This window comes from Scomber scombrus, chromosome 3 (assembly GCF_963691925.1).
Source record: "Scomber scombrus chromosome 3, fScoSco1.1, whole genome shotgun sequence".
NCBI classification, from domain to species: Eukaryota; Metazoa; Chordata; class Actinopteri; order Scombriformes; family Scombridae; genus Scomber; species Scomber scombrus.
In genome coordinates, this window is record NC_084972.1 from 23,238,345 (window position 1) to 23,253,321 (window position 14,977).

Here is a 14,977-nt window from a genome sequence, read left to right on the forward strand (position 1 = left end):
ATTGTTTAAGGAGACTTTAAGAAGCTATCCTTTTAAAACAAGTGTTTCCCCCGATCCACAAGAGGGAGCCAGAGTTTAAAAACAAAGACACACACACACAAACACATGCACACAAAAAAGTGTGCTTCCTCTGTTTCCTCCTCCTAAACCCCGCCTCCACGTTTCCATGCATTGGCGCGCTTCGCCTGTGTGCTGGCCGTGGCTCTCTGCTCCTCCCCGTGTTGCTGCTGCTGCTGGTGGACTGACTCTATAGCGGGCTGCCGGTGAAAACACAGCAAGGCATGAGTGTGGCGGGTAGTGCTCGGTCCGGTTCGGCCGCCGGCCCGGTCCAGCAGGGACTAAAAGAGGCTCTGATCGAGACGCTCACGGCCATCCTGTCCCCGGTTCAAGAAGTGCGTGCCGCCGCGGAGGAGCAGATCAAAGTGCTGGAAGTGACAGAGGGTGAGTGGTAGAGCCAGTAGATATCGGTGGCTAGCTGCTCCGGGATGCCCCTCACTCAGTCACGGTGTGGGGGCCACAGCAGAGAGAGAGAGAAACCATGCGGGCTGCTTTCATAGTTGCTAACTTTGACTTGTGTTGGCTAACTAAAGGTTGAGGACTAGCTAACAGTCAGAAAGCGTTAGCCAGGTGTGGGAATGTCTCTGCTCCAAGTAGCTAACATTAGGCCATACTGTCAACAAGTTAGAGATGACTCATTTAAGCTTAATAAATCTCATGAAAACGTGCTATCCTCCCCTCTGCTTCTTCGTGACGGGACAATTCACAGCTAACATGAAACTAGTGTAACGATTAGCTAGTGAGTTAAAGCACATGTGGAGGGTGCGGACCCCGGCCTGAACTGCACAGTAACAGGGTCTACTCTTCAACTCCCCTCCCACTTCCTCAAAGTAATAAAAACATGGCAAGTTCATGTAAAATGTTGTTATAGTTGTTATATTCTCAGTTAATGTACGGGGGGAGTAGCGGTGAACTAATTATTGTCACTATAGCAACAGTAGAACGTCACTTGGTAACGGTGGGGGGATGACAGCTGTCGTCCTGGTAACTAATTACCGTCTAAACATCTTAAAAACTACAATATCTGTTCATTTCGTTTCCAAATGAACGTATTACACTCCCAAAGCTGGCTCTTATTCATTTATCACACGGTCACTATGGCAACCGATTATTGCCAAATTTGACACATTTTCCCGCGAAGATGTCTCCCAAACGGCCTGAAATGGTCTGGCATCCAGCTGAAACCAGTGTAATTTTACCTGATGGAGTGCATTTTGCTTTAAGTCTTAAAGTGTGCGTTTTTCTTTGCACATTTATGACAGAAAAAGAGAAATTAAACCAATTAAACACTCAAACAACCTATTACTGTTCTGTTGCCTGGCAGCAGTGGCTGAATTAGTTTATTTTCTGTTGTAATTGGCATTAACATTTGTCATTAAAGGTTTCAAAATCATGATGATGGATTTGCAGGGACCTTGGATGTTGAACTTTGCAATATGTTTTATGTAATATCAAACTACTGTCATTTATTTGACAATAAAAAAATTAAAGGGGATAGATGCAGGGTGCAAAATTAACTTTTCGTCCATCGGCCAAATGGCTCGTGAATATTCAGATTTTATCAGCCACTCATTAGATAACCATTGGTGGTTTTTTGGCTGATGAGTGAAGCAGATTTTGCATATTTTACCAGCATTCGACTGGTGTGTGGTGCTAATTTTGTTCCCTTGATTGATGGATGGACGGATAGATGGATGAATGGCTGGATGGATACAGTATGTAGTGGCTGTAGCTTATTCTCATTTCCATTGTCTGTCCTGCAATCCTCATGCCGCTGGTCAAAGGCTGATTGTGCGCACTGTCTGGCGGCTGTGCTGCAGTGTCGCAGCGAGGCCGACCCTTTCCGCTGGCCCCTCTCTTAGGCAGCCGCTCTGTAGGATTGTCAGCACTAACATTGTCTTCTGGCGCCTGATGTCACTCTTAGTAAAACCCGGTCAGAGAGAGCTGAGGTTGATGCTGATTCTGAACTCTGTGTTTATCTCTCGCACTCTGCATGCCTGTCAGGCCAGGTTCAGACCAGCAGGCTCTGAGTTATTGCAACGTTTTTATGATGTTGTTTGTCACTTTTTATGGTGCGGAACCTCTCAGCAAACATACCTGCACATTTGTCATGTTAAGCTCCAGCTAAGACAGTCACATGTTTGTTTGTTGGACCACATCCTCCACAAAAATCTGCTTGTTATAATAAGGCTTACTCGTGTTTTCTCACTTGGCATCGTACAGTCGCTCCTTGTCATCATCAGTTATCTTGTATTCCCATGAGTTCGACTGGGAAGATCCTGCCGTTTCATATTTAAAAATAAAGACATAAGTTTCCATGTTTTAAAAACAGGGAAAGACTCTTCAATGTCCAAAGTTAAAACAAATGATCTAAACTTCTGGAAATATAACTTAACTTTTAGACCTGAAATACATATTTGAAATACAAAATAGTGGATTCTAGTCAGCATTTGCAGCCTTTCGATCAGTCTAATAGTCATAACATCCACACTGTATGATTCAGTGTTGTGGAAATACAAAGTTTTATTATTCCTACCTTCCTCCCTTTACTTGATATAATTCCCTTTTGTATTTGATTGCAGTAAGCCGTGCTCTGAGCTTGCTGTTATCCTACACTGTGTACTATAAGATGGATTCTTGTTTTCTCAATTAATTAATTTTTGTCCTCCTTCCTAATTTGCCTATGTTGTAGAGTTTGGTGTCCACTTGGCAGAACTCACAGTTGACCCTCAGGGAGCGCTCGCCATCCGTCAGGTGAGTGGAGAAAAAAACCAGAGCAGACGGCTTTCCTGACATTATTGATCTTGATTTGCTGATGTGTTTTACATGATTTAAACTACATGCATTACTGTTGTGCTACTTTAATTAAAGGCTTCTTTCTTGTGTGTTTGCAGTTAGCATCAGTCATCCTGAAGCAGTATGTGGAGACTCACTGGTGTTCCCAGTCAGAGAAATTTAGGCCTCCTGAAACCACAGATCAGGTAAAACACTTTTCACCTTAAATACTTTTATTTTGTTGCTGTCTTTCGTCCCCCTGACCTCAAAAGGATTTAAGCTAAAATCCTGCCCCCCCCCCTTTCAGGCTAAAGCTGCCATTAGGGAGCTGCTGCCCGGTGGTCTTCGGGAGGCGATCAGCAAAGTCCGTTCCAGTGTTGCGTACGCTGTGTCGGCCATCGCTCACTGGGATTGGCCTGAGGCCTGGCCACAGCTTTTCACCCTGCTGATGGAGATGCTGGTCAGCGGAAATGTCAACGCTGTGCACGGGGCCATGAGGGTCCTCACAGGTATGTAATGATGTACACATACACACACACTGATGCTCTTCATGTACATTTTCTTAAACTGAAGCTGTCACAATATATTGGAATACAGCGCTGTAGACAAGCCAGCTGCCACAACTGTGTAATGTTCTGTGTTTTCTTTTATCATGAGGCTCCACTCTTCTTAATTTAGACTTCAGTGCATGTGTATTGAATGTTTGGCGGTAGTTTTGGCGCGTCCAGCCAGACTCTATTCATAAATCACAGGCGGGACTTGGCTGTAGACCAGCATTGTCTCCCGCCACAACATGAATTTATGTGTTCCTTGTGTTAGTCAGGTACTGCCGCTCCATTCAGTCTACACATAATCTGACTAACACACACATTGATTTTCACACACAAAAAAATGCACCAATACCACATAGACTGCATACCGTACTGTTGAGCGACCCTGAATCAATGCAGGGGAAATTCCCAGACTACGACAGCCCTATCTAAAACATGTCGTTAAAAAACCTGAGAAAACGTTACCTTAATTTGGAGAGAGACATTTTTTTAGGATGCAGTGGAAACACTAGTTGAGGAGAATGCAGTTTTCTGTTTATTTTTCACAAATGGAGCAGCAGTTTTCATCATTAACATTCCATGCCAATATCATCCAATGCCAGTAAAATGAAATATTCAAGTTACCTCCATTTCACTCTGTCAGGTACCTGAAATGAAACTCTAGTTTAGCCATTAAATGTATGATGCTGCATAACTTGTATAAACTTGTATTTGTAATAAATGAAAACTATTGTTAGTCACTCTTCTGATAAAATTGTTACAATGTTATCTTGTAAAAAGTGTTATAAATGTAAAAAGACTGCTGGTGTCAAATCAGTTCTCAGTATCTACTAAAACATTAGTCTCAAGTATCAGAACAGTTTCAGTGGAGAATAAGTGGGCTTCCTTAGTATCTGTCACCATCGTGTTGTCTTTTACATAGAGTCAAGTTATTTGTATGTATTTATAAAGCACCTTTCATACAGTGGTTGTAAGAAAAATATTAAAATGAAATAAAAAAGTAAGACATTAAAGTGCACTAGTACACTGAACATACAGGATGTCCTGTTTCGCTGTTTCATTTTGAAGAACACTTGAATCCACCTGTAAAATCATAATTTGAGCAACAAATGTGTATTTTTATCTTCTTTTGTAAATAAATGCAACAATCTTTGTTTGTTTCCAGAGTTTACTCGGGAGGTGACAGATACACAGATGCCGCTGGTGGCTCCAGTCATCTTACCTGAGATGTACAAGATCTTTACCATGGCTGAGGTGCTGCAATGACTCTTATTTAACAGTATATGAATAATGTGCATTAGAAAGAAAAGATGATAGGCATTGATTGTGAAGAGACGTTGTGTAAAGTCATTTGTGTTCTCTTTTTGATCTGTTGTTAAAAAAAGATTAAGAATCATCTTGAACTATTTTTTTGCATATTTTCCACTTAACAATGGATAATTGAAGATAATTTTTGTCCAGATGCATACATTTTGTCAAAATGTCAGTGGGACCTGCAGTTCATTCTTCATTTGGGCGCATTTTAATGTTCATCTCTGCAGGTGTACAGTATTCGCACCCGATCCAGAGCGGTGGAGATATTTACTACCTGTGCCAACCTAATCTGTGCTATTGAGGAGCTTGAAAAGGTGAGACAGTCACAGCTGCATTTGACTTTTGATTAAACCTCATTTTGTGCTGCTCTAGTTACTCCATTATCACAGTTATGTTATTTTTTGTAACATAACTGATTTGTAATTTGTTAATATACTGTGTTTTTTTTAAATTGTAACCGTACTTCCTCTGTACACATGTGTTTAGGGTGCAGCCAAAGCGTTGATCTTCCCTGTGGTGCAGCAGTTTACAGAAGCGTTCGTGCAGGCTCTGCAGATGCCTGATGGACCCTCGTCTGACAGCGGTCTGAAGATGGAGGTCCTCAAGGTGAGAGGCTGTAAAGAGGCATGGAGCCGGTGTTTAATGGGACTGTCAAATGTGTCAAAATATCAATGACCGACATCTTTACAAAAGTTTGGAAAAGATGTTGGTAAAGTGAAAATGTTATAAAATAAATGCACAAAATATGAAGTTGTAAAATCTGTACTCATGCTGTATATTTGAGCTGAAATGTGATTGTGAAACATGACAGTGTGAAGTGGAAGTCATAAGATGTATAACAGCTACAACTGAGGCTTTAAATCTGTCTTTCTTCTTCTTCTCCCTCTCTCAGGCAGTGACAGCGTTGGTAAAGAACTTCCCCAAACCCATGGTGTCGTCCATGCAACAGATCTTACCCATTGTGTGGAATACACTGACTGAAAGTGCTGCTTTATATCCTTTTACATCACCAGCTGTGTACTAGCTACTGTCTTGCTGTTACGGTCACTGATGTCCACAAGTACCAAAGCTTTGCTGCATCCATTTGGGGTAAAAAAAGCAGTACTTAACCTTAGTTAACTTAGTTTTGAGTTCCTTGTAGTCACCCTTGTGGTCTGAGCTTGTGTTGTTTTTGGTTAAAAAAAACTGCTTCTCTAAACCCAAAATCCACCTCACTGCAGCGTCTCGTTCTGCTTTGTGGAAGTTACCTGCTTGCTCAGCATTTTTCAGAAAGAAAACATTGCAGTGGGCTGTGATGGACACCTACAGTAAATTCTCCTTTTCCAAATTGAGAGGAAAACCTGAAGCTAAGGAGACTGAAACTGTTCCTTAACCACATGTTCACTTATGTAAGAACAGAGGTCAATGACACAGAGGAAGTGGATGATCCAGTAGACTCAGATGGTGAGCATCTGCTCTCATTGCCACATATAACACGGGACTGGCGGCAATGACCATGTTATGAATTCACTGTAAAAGCACCTTCTCGTTTTATGTTTTTTATATTGTTTTTTGTTTTGCAGGTGAAGTTCTGGGTTTTGAGAATCTGGTGTTCAGCATCTTCGAGTTTGTCCACACGCTGCTGGAGAACAACAAGTTCAAGAGCACAGTGAAGAAGGCTCTGCCCGAGCTCATCTACTACATCATCCTGTACATGCAGATCACAGAGGACCAGGTGAAGAAGGACTCCAACACATGTGGTTGAAGTAGCTGGTTGTGAAGTAATCAGGCCTGATTGTTTTCTTGTCTGTTGTCTGTTCAGATCAAAGTATGGACAGCAAACCCTCAGCAGTTTGTAGAAGATGAAGATGATGATACCTTCTCCTACTCTGTTAGGATCTCTGCTCAGGACCTGCTGCTGGTGAGAGAAAAACATACAAATTCACAATAATGCTACATGAATATGTAACATACATATGAGACTCTTAAAAGCCCAAATTAGCCCATCTTCTTAAATCAATCTCTACTGGTCTTGTGTAATTATATAATGGTGTTTTTTCTACACAGAAAATCATCTTTAGCCTGAAATGTAGCTGAGTCTCTCTCAATGTCGACATTTCTTAAACCCAGTGCTGTGTTGCTATGTACAGATAGTAGGGGATAGGAGGACATTCATGCCTGCTAGGTAGGGCTAGGCGATATGGACAAAATCAAATATCACAATATTTTAGACCAAATACCTCAATATCGATATTGCAACAATATTGTAGAGATGACTGTCGATGCTTTCACAAAAAATGTACACAATGAAACAATGAAAAGTGGGTAAAAGGTACATAATAGAACAGTCTGGTAAGTTCAGAAAATTATATATTTTACTGTAATGCAGCATTTAAAACCAGGAAAAGACAACTCTGATGACATATTGTGATATTACAATATCCAAAATCTAAGACAATATCTAGTCTCGCATCACGATATCAATATAATTTCAATATATTACCCAGCCCTACTGGTGTTTTTTTTCCTACATATAGTCCTGGAGGAACATGGTGTCTTGCTCTCCTCTTTCGTCTCCTACACACACAGCCTCCGCAGACTCCAATGTCAGCTGCTAAGTTACTCTACTCCTTCAAAAGGGTTGTTTACTATGAACAGTGTGCATGTCTGTATGCAGAGTTTAAACGTGAGAGGGCTGAGCAGCGTAGCCTACATGTAGAACAGGGGTCAGAAAAGTCCTGCTTTGCAGTGATTTTATAAGAATACTCTCTGGTCCAGCCTGAAAGTGAGTATATTGATTTGACTTTGACTCGTGCTTGCAGGCTGTTGCCACAGAGTTTCAGAATGAGAGCGCAGCAGCGCTGGCAGCAGCAGCGACCAGACACCTCCAGGAGGCAGAACAGGCCAAGAACAGTAACAACGAGCACTGGTGAGGAGAGACTTACGCTGTCTTCTATCTCTAAATGACTATGTTTCTGTTTCTGCTCTTCTGACTTTGTGGATTTTGAGCTTCTTTTTTTCTGGTTTCTTTGTGTCTGTGACAGTACACGCATTATGCAGGTGAGACACATCCTCAATGTCTCGTGTGTTTTTTTTCCAGGTGGAAAGTCCACGAGGCCTGTATGTTGGCCCTCGGCTCAGTCAAAACCATCATCACAGAAAACGTGAAGAACGGTCGCATCCAGTTTGACATGCACGGTTTCCTGGCCAGTGTTATCCTGGCTGACCTCAACCTGGCAGGTGAGTCCTAAACTGACCCTCACAGGGTTAAGGGAAGTTTATGATACAGATGACTTCAGATGGCCTGAACTCAAGATAGACACAACAGTATTAAGATCTCTGACAAAAACTGACTTTGATAAGTTTAGGATGAATGGTTTCTAAAGACCATGTCAAAATGTAAGTCTTCTGTGGTTTTTGTTTCTTCTTTTTGTTGTCTATTAAACACCTTCCAATGTTATTAAATAAACATGCATTTCTACATTATTGTAATATTGTTACTTTTTTTTCTTTCTTCTAAATTCCGTCAAAACAGCACATTGCTACAAAAATAACCAATAAAAAACAAATAAATTATTTCTCTATCTTATTTTTCTTCTTCTCGTTTTGTTCCTCTTTTCTGTTGACCAGCGGCTTCTCCGTTCCTCCTCGGTCGGGCTTTGTGGGCGGCCAGTCGCTTCACAGCAGCCATGTCTCCTGAGCTGATCCAGCAGTTCCTGCAGGCCACAGTCAGCGGCCTCCATGACAGCCAGCCGCCTTCGGTCCGCATCTCAGCAGTCAGGGCTATCTGGGGGTGAGCAAGATGTGTTTTCAAACAGTTTTTTATCCCAAGCACCACCCAGACACACAATCCTTGTGTTCTTTTAGTGATCTCACACAGCAAGCATGAACAGCTTTATCACAACAGGCTCAGGCACACTGAGGAACATTTGTTATTAGACAAGCTGATCATTATTTAATGTAAGGCTAAACACTACTACATATGGTTTTTAGGCAAATATAATTATTTGATTTCATTAAAGTTACAATAAGTTTTTTAAGATTTAGAAAAGGTTGATAAGTTAACATAAATATATAAAAATGTTGAGCAAATTATGATCATTGACATCTGCTGTCAATATGTCGTTCTCCAGATACTGTGATCAGCTGAAGCTGTCAGACAGCACCCATGTCCTGCAGCCCTTCCTCCCCAGCATCCTGGAGGGACTGGTCCAACTGGCCGCCCAGTTCAGCTCCGAGGTGCTCACCCTCGTCATGGAGACGCTGTGCATCGTGTGCACCGTCGACCCTGCCTTCACCACCAGCGCAGAGAACAAGATCTGCCCCCTCACCATCGCTATTTTCCTTAAATATAACAATGGTACTGCTCTGTCTCCTCTCCTCACATTCTCTCTAAAAACTGAAACCTGCTGCTTTATTTAGCTTTAGTCATCGTGGCCTTTATGTGGCCTAATTTTTCCACTTGTGCATAGATAAGCTGGACTTAGTAAGGAAGAAATGGTATTGTGCTGCATTTCTCTTAGCAAAGTGCAGTGCTTTTTTGGCTTGATGCTTCCCCAGAGAAAACAAACAGAAGTTAGTCTCTTATCTTTTCTCAGGCTCTCTCTTTTCTTCTCCTCAGACCCCGTGGTGGCGTCCTTGGCTCAGGATATCTTTAAGGAACTGGCACAGATCGAAGGCTGCCAGGGCCCCATGCAGATGCGCCTCATCCCCACACTGGTCAGCATCATGCAGGCTCCCCCTGACAAGATTCCCTCTGGACTCTGTGCTGTAAGTAGTAAATGATACAAAGAGACACAAAGACGTAGAAAAAACGTCCAGAAGAAGCTGGTGGCACAATCATGTGAGCATGTTTTTATGCCCTGCTTCGAGAGGATGGGGTCTTTTTTTCAGTCCACAACCAGATAACCTTCTTTCTTCCTCTCTCTCTGCTCCACAGACGTCCATAGACATCCTGACCACAGTCGTACGCAACACCAAGCCGCCTCTTTCAGAGATGCTGGTGTGCCAGGCTTTCCCTGTGGTAGCACAGTGCACCTTACGCACTGACGACAACACTATAATGCAGGTAAACCCAACTTTTTGTGCATTTCATCCAGACATAAGCACATGTTTTCTCATAATAAAGACTAGTTTTAAATAGAATATATGAAGAATGACAAGAAAATGAGCAACAACATGCATGTGATTGCATGTGATTTACTGAAAAACGCTAGATGGAAAGTCTGTCATCTGTGATTCACCAACCCTCCTCTCACCCTCTCTCTCTCTTTCGTCCTCTCTCCAGAATGGCGGCGAGTGTCTGCGGGCGTACGTCTCTGTAGCCCTCGAACAGATCGCCCAGTGGAGGGACGAGCAGGGGAACAGCGGCCTCTGGTACGTCATGCAGGTGGTGAACCAGCTGCTGGACCCCAGGACCTCCGAGTTCACGGCCGCCTTCGTGGGCAGGTTGGTGTCCACTCTGATCTCTCGGGCTGGCACCGAGCTCGGGGAACAGCTGGACCAGATCCTCCGAGCCATTCTGAGCAAGATGCAGCAAGCTGAGACTCTGAGTGTCATGCAGGTAAGCAAGAAAGGAAAGATGCAAAGTAATTTATGACCTGTGATATGCAGAGGTCTTTATTTGTTGCTGTGTCAGTTCCAATAGATGCTGTTATCTGTCACCACCTCACTGTTTTTCACCTTTCCTCTCATTCTATCTCCCTCTCTCTGCAGTCTCTTATCATGGTGTTTGCCCACCTGGTTCACTCCCAGCTGGATCCTCTGCTGGAGTTCCTGTGCAGTTTGCCCGGCCCGACGGGGAAACCTGCCCTGGAGTTTGTCATGACAGAGTGGATGAGCAGGCAGCACCTCTTCTACGGACAGTACGAGGGTAAAGTCAGGTTAGACAACTTTTTCAATACATTTTTAGTTAATCATCCCACAAACTCTAGCGTTGCTCACATCCACTGATTACAGTTTGTGATCGCTCTGATCAATATTATTTTATTAACTGCATTCATTTTGTGCATGGAAACATAATGTGAACAAACTGCTGCTACTATTGCTCTACAATGAGATGATATTTGGCTTTAGGTGCTTTGTATTAATTACACCTAAGTCATTGACAGTTTTTTGGCTTCTAGTACAGCTCTAAAACAAAGTTGTGCTCACTATATTTCTGAAACTTTTGTCATCTTTGTGTTTTTCCCCTGCAGCACAGTGGCTCTCTGTAAGCTGCTGCAGCACAGCCTCAACACTGATGACAAACGTCTGCAGGACATTGTGGTGAAGGGAGAAGAGATCTACAGCCCTGAAGAGGGCATCCGAACACGCTCCAAATCTGCAAAGAGTAAGACGCTGAACAAACTCCACTTGAATATTTTTTTTTGAGCATATTGTTCTGTGTTATGAAAGTTTACACTTTAATATACAGCTATATTACCTCATTGATACTGTGATATTACATGTACCAAAGGACAGTGCTTCAGTATATTGCTGATAACACAGTTTTTGTTTTACTGTTTATTTCTCCTCCACAGATCCAGAGCGATGGACCAACATTCCTTTGCTAGTGAAGATCTTTAAATTGATCATCAATGAGCTGTCAACAGTGGTGGAGGCAAACGCCAGCAGGGCGAACGCAGCAGACTGGACCCAAGGTGAACTTTTGGACTAGTTTAAATAAACTTGCACTAGATATTACTTTTATTTTATGGTGTAAATATGTAAATATACACTTGAAATGCGAAGCTTCACTGTGGCTGCTCACTGCATCCGTCACATCATCAAGTCTTAGATCATTAAATGCATGATTAGCTAATAATTAGTCTTTGTGAATTTGTCTGGACTCTTGATCCGTGCAGATTTGGTGTAATTTTTCACAAAATTGCAAACTGCAGAAAAGTATGTCAGACATTTTAATCACCATCTGCTGTTTGTCTCAGAATCCACTGGTATGTGGGAGGAGCAGGAGGAGGAAGACGGGGAGGATGATAATGATGAGGAGGATGAAGGACTCGCAGGGCAGCTGCTTTCTGATATCATCGCCTCCAATAAATACGGTATTCCTCAGTGCCTCACCTATTCCTGTATTCTAGCTTTCATGAAAATATAGCACTCCATGTTCACACTGGTGTAGTGGCTTTGTTTATAACCTTATTTCTTTTCATCAGAAGAAGTTTCAGAATATCAAATGTGTTGTTTTGGTTTTTTTTACAGATGACGATTATTATGAGGATGATGAGGAGGACGATCCAGATGCCTTGAAAGACCCCATATATCTGATTGATCTTCAGGTACAGACGCTAAACTGTTGATTTCACAACTTATCTCAAATACAATCATTAGTGGGACGACAGGCTGGGTTAAAAAGTCAGAACAGTTCTTCATCTATGTTCAAGCGCCTGCCAGATATACTGCAGGCTTTGTAGGAATATTCTGTATGTGAGCTGCTAATGTTCCTATTTTAATACCAACATAAGTGTTTGCAGTGAGTGGGATATGTGTTTATTATGATGGTCAAATAATAACGCCTTTTTTTCCTGCCATTGGTATATTAAAAAATGTCTAGGTCAGCAAATTAGAAAACTAAAACTAATGATTTGCTAAAAAATGTAAATGTGTATCCACATATTTGTGTTTTGAAGGAAAATAGAGGCACAAGTAAGATCACAAATTGATGTTAGGCTGAGTTTAAATGTGTTTATTTAAGCAGAATAATGGTGCATCATTGTGTAAAAGAGGCTTTTAAGGATCACACTATTTTCACTTTCAACTGCTGATGAGCAACATTATTTTCCAGCACTTGTATTTAAGTCATGGTCATATTCCCTCTTTTGTGGACAGTGGTTTCTTACCTGTGCTACATGATCAGCGTCTTCACTAGAGTCCACCTGTTACTGGATTTTAGGAGCTGATGCCGATACCAATATTAGGGATTTACAATACAATGTTATATTTACAGAATATATAGATTAACACACATTTTCTCGTAAAGTTCCCTCAAATCAAGTAATCAAACACTTGGGACAAAGATGTTATTGAGGAATGATATTTTACAGTCTAACAATGAACTTTATTGTAAAAAATGACGTCAGTGCTCTGAAACGGTAAAAACACAGCTGGGAATCGCATCACTATCAGATCCAAGTAGCGCTTCCCTCCTTGTTCTTTACACAGTTTAGTAAATCTGAATTTGTCCTCGCTCCAGGCTCGTTTCTCCACTGCCCTCCCTGTGTCGACGTGTATTTCCCAGCAAGCATCAGCTGAGTCTCACTTTATCACACTGATAGGATCTTAGTTGACTTCTTCTGTGTCTCATGTGTCTTTCCCCAGGCTTACCTGACAGACTTCCTGACGCAGTTCGCCCAGCAGCCGTGTTACAGCATGTTCTCAGGCCACCTCAACAACCCTGAGAGACAAACATTACAGTCTATAGGCCTCTAGCCCCGCCCTCTGCTGTTCGACATCTTCTGCCATCTACAACGCCCCCCCCCCCCCCCCCTCAAAACCCTCTTCTATTACCCCATCACTTATGCTCTCATGATGAATTTAACAACATAGCAAAAAAAAATAGAAAGAAAAGAAACTTGAGTATGGGCTGATGGGCTTGGCAGAGGAAGGGGATGGGATGGGAAGAGTCACATGCACTTACCCATAATTCCCCTGTTTCTCCCTACTTGTGATGGGATGAAGGACTTTGCAGATGTGAAAGTGAGGAGGATAGGAGGTGAGAGACTGCACAGGTCTGCTCCTGAAGGGGGTCAGGTCAGTTTGGGGGGTTGGTGTGTCTCCTCAGCCTCCTCTGACATTTAGGAGTGACTTCAGACTGGACGAGAGGATTGAACAAAGAGGTCGAGGCTTCGCGGTGGGACAGGTGAATCATGACATATGAACGGACTATTTTGCCATGTCCTATTTGTAACTTAGCCCGTTATTTTTGTGTTTCTGTATAAACGGAGTGAAATGCAACATGGAAAAACACTTCCTGAAGACTTTACATTGATTTGAAGGAAAGTTGTTTAAAACACAAAAAAAAAAGAACTTCCTGATCTTTGGAGAAGGAGAGAAACATTGGCGGCCTTATATTCCAGAAAACTGTTTCTGACAGGAAATGAAAAGCTCTTAGATCAGTGGTTCCCAACCTGGGGGTCGGCAACCCCACAATGGGTCGCTGGATGGTAAAACAGGATAGGATACGGAGGGGGAAAAAACATTTTGGACACACAAAATCAGACCACAGCTGCAAGGTTAGTTGATCAGCAGAACATCATTCAGCAAATATTTTGATAATTGAATAATTGTTTTAGTCATTTTTTTAAACAAAAATCAAAGAAAAATAGCTGGTTTCAGCCTCTCAAATGTGACGATGTATTGCTTTTTCTATGTCAAACATAAAGATAAACTGAACATATTTGGGTTTTGGACTGTTAGTCAGACAAAACCAGACATTTGTAGATGTAACCTTGGACTGTGGATGACTTTTAACGGATGTTTTTCACTATTTTCTGACATTTTGTGGACAAAACGATTAACTGCTGTATCAAAATTTAACTGGTAGACAACACTACGTGTGACGAGGTGTCCCAGGTAAGACGTTGCTTCATTTTAAGGGGTCACAGGCCAAAATGGTTGGGAACCACTGTCTTAGATCAGCTGTCATGTGTCGGTTACGGTGGGTATTTGGGAATTCACACTGTTGCCATGGTAATTCACAGCCTTGTCATTTCCTTGTACCCATTTGAAATTTGGGATTAAAAGATTTCTAAATAAACGTTCCGAAAGGACAACATTTCCAGATCGGCTTCCTGGTTCCTTTTTGTTGTAAAATCTCTGATCAAAAAAACAAAATGCTGCTTTTTAATCACATTTATCATACAATATGAAATTTAAAACCTGAAAGATTTGTGTTAAGATCATTTTTCATTCTGCCTCAAACTAACTTCTTATTGTGCTGCATATTTATTCCATGTGGAAAAAGTTACAACATTCAAGCATTCAATGTGTTTTGGTTTAAAATGTCAATAATTTACACATTGTTACATATCATAAATCTTAATTCTTAAAGCAGCATTGGGTAAAAAATTGATCACTTGAAGTTTTTACTTGATGGTTATGCACAGTTTTATACTTATCTTTAGATGTTCCGTGAGTAAATTTGATTTAAATTAAAAACGCACTCGATCAAAATGCCAAAAAAACCAACCCAAAACACATTTGACAGTGAATAATACAACCTAAACAAATACAGTAAACAGACACATAAATTGTGACAAGCGCTGGAGGCAGAGAGAACTGATGCTTTGCTTTTAGGTTTCAAA

General features: G+C 41.7%; 1 protein-coding gene across 1 annotated transcript; it reads left to right on the plus strand.

Annotated features, from left to right (window-relative positions):
* Positions 1–207: 207 nt before the first annotated feature.
* ipo9 (importin 9) lies at positions 208–14,441 on the plus strand. The gene is made up of 24 exons (XM_062416240.1): positions 208–441; positions 2,750–2,811; positions 2,952–3,038; positions 3,140–3,341; positions 4,549–4,637; positions 4,925–5,011; positions 5,184–5,303; positions 5,590–5,690; positions 6,082–6,140; positions 6,260–6,411; positions 6,499–6,597; positions 7,499–7,605; positions 7,777–7,916; positions 8,307–8,469; positions 8,810–9,036; positions 9,298–9,446; positions 9,616–9,744; positions 9,964–10,239; positions 10,392–10,558; positions 10,874–11,007; positions 11,198–11,317; positions 11,603–11,719; positions 11,877–11,953; positions 12,993–14,441. The coding sequence occupies exons 1-24, from the start codon at positions 282–284 to the stop codon at positions 13,101–13,103; spliced, it is 3,135 nt and encodes a 1,044-aa protein (XP_062272224.1). The 5' UTR covers positions 208–281; the 3' UTR covers positions 13,104–14,441.
* The last annotated feature ends 536 nt before the right edge of the window (positions 14,442–14,977 follow it).

What these genes read in the sequence shown, in the direction of transcription:
- ipo9 (XM_062416240.1), top strand. Translation starts at nt 282, where the DNA reads ATGAGTGTGGCGGGTAGTGCTCGGTCCGGTTCGGCCGCCGGCCCGGTC. An exon ending in GGCTGACCTCAACCTGGCAG is followed by an intron (nt 7,917 to 8,306) that starts GTGAGTCCTAAA and finishes TCTGTTGACCAG; the next exon opens with CGGCTTCTCCGTTCCTCCTC. An exon ending in AGACTCTGAGTGTCATGCAG is followed by an intron (nt 10,240 to 10,391) that starts GTAAGCAAGAAA and finishes CTCTCTCTGCAG; the next exon opens with TCTCTTATCATGGTGTTTGC.